General features: G+C 28.0%; 1 protein-coding gene across 1 annotated transcript; it reads right to left on the reverse strand.

The window, feature by feature from the left end:
- Positions 1-771: 771 nt before the first annotated feature.
- LOC107885069 lies at positions 772-3613 on the reverse strand (the record flags this gene model as incomplete). Its single annotated transcript, XM_016808492.2, has 4 exons — positions 772-2150; positions 2414-2481; positions 2872-3129; positions 3439-3613. Coding segments are annotated over 4 exons (1880 nt in total), but the record flags the coding sequence as incomplete, so codon positions are not given.
- Positions 3614-3683: the final 70 nt, after the last annotated feature.

Consider the following 3683-nt stretch of genomic DNA (forward strand, 5'->3'; position numbering starts at 1 on the left):
TACGTACACGAAAAAAAAAAATAGTGCTGCAACTATTTAAACATTTCTACTAACCCAAGATTTAGAGTTGCTATAGTGACAGCAACTCATTTAGTTATAAACACTTTTTCCATTTAGTTGGTTATTGTATAGTTGCAACTACTATACAAATAGTTCCATTGGTAACTATTATTTATAGTTCACGTGACTAAATGCATAGTACTTTTTACTGTCATATATAGTACTAAGAACTAAAATGAACAGTTATTTTTTAGTTTGTATAGTAAACATAACCAACTTTTTATAGTTATAACAACTATATTATTGTTGTTGCCCCCCCCCCCTATTCGAAAAAAATTTATTCGCGTGTTAGGCTTACCTTTTTTTTTTGGGGGGGGGGATAAGCTCGTAACCCCCTAAGTTGCCAATAGATTATCACTGCCCCTGCTTTTTCTTGTACTGGAAACCTGTATAATGTATATATTATCCAACTATTAGCGTTAATTTCTAATTTGGATTTAGATAATTACAATTAATAATTGTTGGATTCAAAACAATACAAATATTTCAAATCATTTAAACTATAGTAAGTAAGAACAGGTAAAGGAATAGATCCAAAGATCAAAATACATGAATAATATATGTATTAAATATTTATATTTTATTACTTAATATGTTCAAAATACAACTTCATGTAAAATTCATATGTTTAAAAAATATGTTCTTAAAAGGGTATATTAGAAAAAAAAATGAAAATAACTATAAATGAATGATATAACTATACAACTATTATTATTTCAATGGTATGTAGCATGAGCCATTCTGTTGAACATAACAAAAAGTTGGGCTATAATTTATTAATTCTTTGAATCCAATAGAAGTAACAGATGTGGATTTTTCAACAACATATGATTGGTAATGTTCATCAAAACAAATAGTATTGAACATTTCACATATGGCTATAGGAATGAGATTAGGTAAGATACAAATATATTTTAAAAGTCCAAACACAGGTAAATTTGATAAATCGAGTACAAGACACATATTTTTGGTAGTGTAACGTGTACCTTTTATTTCGATCCATGAAACAAACTGTGAACCATTGATACATGTATTTTTTAAACTTAATACTAAATTTTGTTTTAATTCTTCAGGATACTGTACCACTTTCCCCACACTGAACCATTTTGAAGAATAACGATTATTGACATTTTGAGAAAACTGATGAGCAACTTTTAATTGTTTTTTTAGAGTCAACGTGTAACAAATATTTTTTCTACTGGAAATGGCTTGCGCTGCTATTTTAAATTCTCGGTGTTTCGCTTCAAATCTCATTGACCATATATTTATTAAAGGGCCTACATTTTCCATTATATATGGGTAATGTGTTAGATAGTGAAATTTAGGTTTCAAATGAGTATGCATCAGTCTAATGTATAAGGAATTATGTTCAGTTATTAGTTCTCTTAAAAGTGAAGGGCACCCTGTCCCAATACATTTAGATGTTGATAAATCAACTATTTGTTTTAATAGAATATATAAATGAAAAAATTCTGATCCTATTGGAACCATATCACCTACAATTAAACCAAAATAACGAATAAAGCACCACATTTCTGCAGCTGACATTTTACATGCCATAGACTTGGTACTTTTTAGTGCTTGTTCAGATATTAGAGGCGGTCTGTTCCTTATTTCAATTGGACCATAATCAAATAACTGAATCTTACTATTTAAAGTTTCCACACTAAAATATTTAGAATCTAAAATAAAACTTCTCAATATTCCCGACATATCATAATTGCATACCCCTTCGAGTAAATCATGCATTAAGTCTACGGATAAATTATTTACAACATGAAATGATTCAATACTATTCCAAATACATAGTTCTTTTATGCCTGTTAATGAAACATTTTCTACATCAACATCAGTAGCATAGTTATCAATTGTACGTAACTTGTCATTAATTTTAAATAACATTTTATGGCATTCTTCTTTAGAACTACGGCAGAATCTGCATGGGTAATTGGAAATAAAACTTTCAGAAAATCCTAAAATACTATGTAGTCCAAGATTGTCACCTACAACTAATGCCAAGTTGAAATAGACTTTGAATAATTTATTATCGACAGTTACTTCAACACCAGAAGATTCTAAATCATTTATTTCTAAAATTAAATGTTTAAATGTTTCTTTGTTTCCAACTTTTTTTTTTTATCTAAAGAGTTGAATAAGAAAACTAAGAATATATTTTCTAATTTTGAGAAATATTCATGCGGAAAAGAAGGTAAAGCTAAATAAACAGCTCCTAGCTTTTGAAGTCCAGCATGAGACCCAAGTGGGTTATTTGTTTCAAATTCATCAAAATATAAAATTAATGGAAATAATATTTTATTGGGATTTTGTTCAATTTTTTGTTTCCACATATTACTTTGAATGAAGCTATGAATTATACCACTATTATCATTTAATAGTTCTTGATTATGAGCTAACATCATGCTAAGAACATTGGGAAATTCAAAAAGTTGTTTAAGCAATATATTTAATGGTACACTGTATGCTTTTATAGGAATTGATTCTATAACAACATGGCCATTTTCTAGCTTACCATTTAGACGTTGACCTTAAGTAATTGCTCGAGGTTTAATCAAGATGCCTAATTCATCAAAAGCTTTAAATCGTAAATATTCAGTGTTCAATGTTTTAAAGGGATTACTTAGTATATTAAACATTGTATTCAATTTAAAACTGCTCTTTGTGGTAGATGGTTAAGTCCTAGTTAAAATGTCAACTTCATTATTTAAGTAAGGTAAACAGCCACTAAGAAAGGATGTGAAGTCATCAATTATAAATTGGATTTTATTTCTTGGAACACCTGACTGGTTATACCATTTAGATAATAAATTGATTGCATTTTTATAAACAAGAGATTCAAAGTCAATATTTTCAGCATCTGTACCTGTAGTCGATGCTTCATGCAAGGAACCTACATTATTGGATTCAAATACCTCACTATTTAATGAAATAGGCTGAACAATTGAATTAAAAAGAGGTATATGTGTATGTGAATTTATACTATGAGGAGGAATGCCTGGTTGATGGACTTTGTTAACATGCTTTTTAAATGAGTTTAAAGTTTCAAATGATCTAAAACAGTTATTTTCATTACATTCATAGTGAGTTATATTAAAAGAATGATAAATCTTAAAGTGTAAGAATAATAGCTCATAATTATCAACTTGAATATTACATTTAAAACATTGAGGCATTTTAAGTTATGATAAAAAAAATGAATAAATTAAGTAATATGACCTAATATTACTTAATTATTAATTTATATATAAAATGAAGATTTATAAATATTACTAATTAATTCAAAAAAACTAAATATTTAGTGAAATATTAAAAGTATTTTACAATTCTTCCTTAACTTATTCTGATAAATTTTGTATATACTTAAAATCATTTATTGTGTTATCGACAGATTGATACTGCTTGTCATGGTTGGTGTTTATGTCATAAAAGAACTTTTGGACAAATTCCCAAACATGATCACACTCTGTAGGATAACTCAAATTGAGAGCAAAGAAACTCTTGAAACAGATGTCTACAGCTTTTAGTGGTGTTTCAACTTTATATACAAATTTGTTAATTACAACATACGACGCTGTTACCGCTAGATCATCATTCGGATAAGGGCA

Source organism: Acyrthosiphon pisum, unplaced genomic scaffold (assembly GCF_005508785.2).
Source record: "Acyrthosiphon pisum isolate AL4f unplaced genomic scaffold, pea_aphid_22Mar2018_4r6ur Scaffold_20911;HRSCAF=22514, whole genome shotgun sequence".
Taxonomy (NCBI): Eukaryota; Metazoa; Arthropoda; class Insecta; order Hemiptera; family Aphididae; genus Acyrthosiphon; species Acyrthosiphon pisum.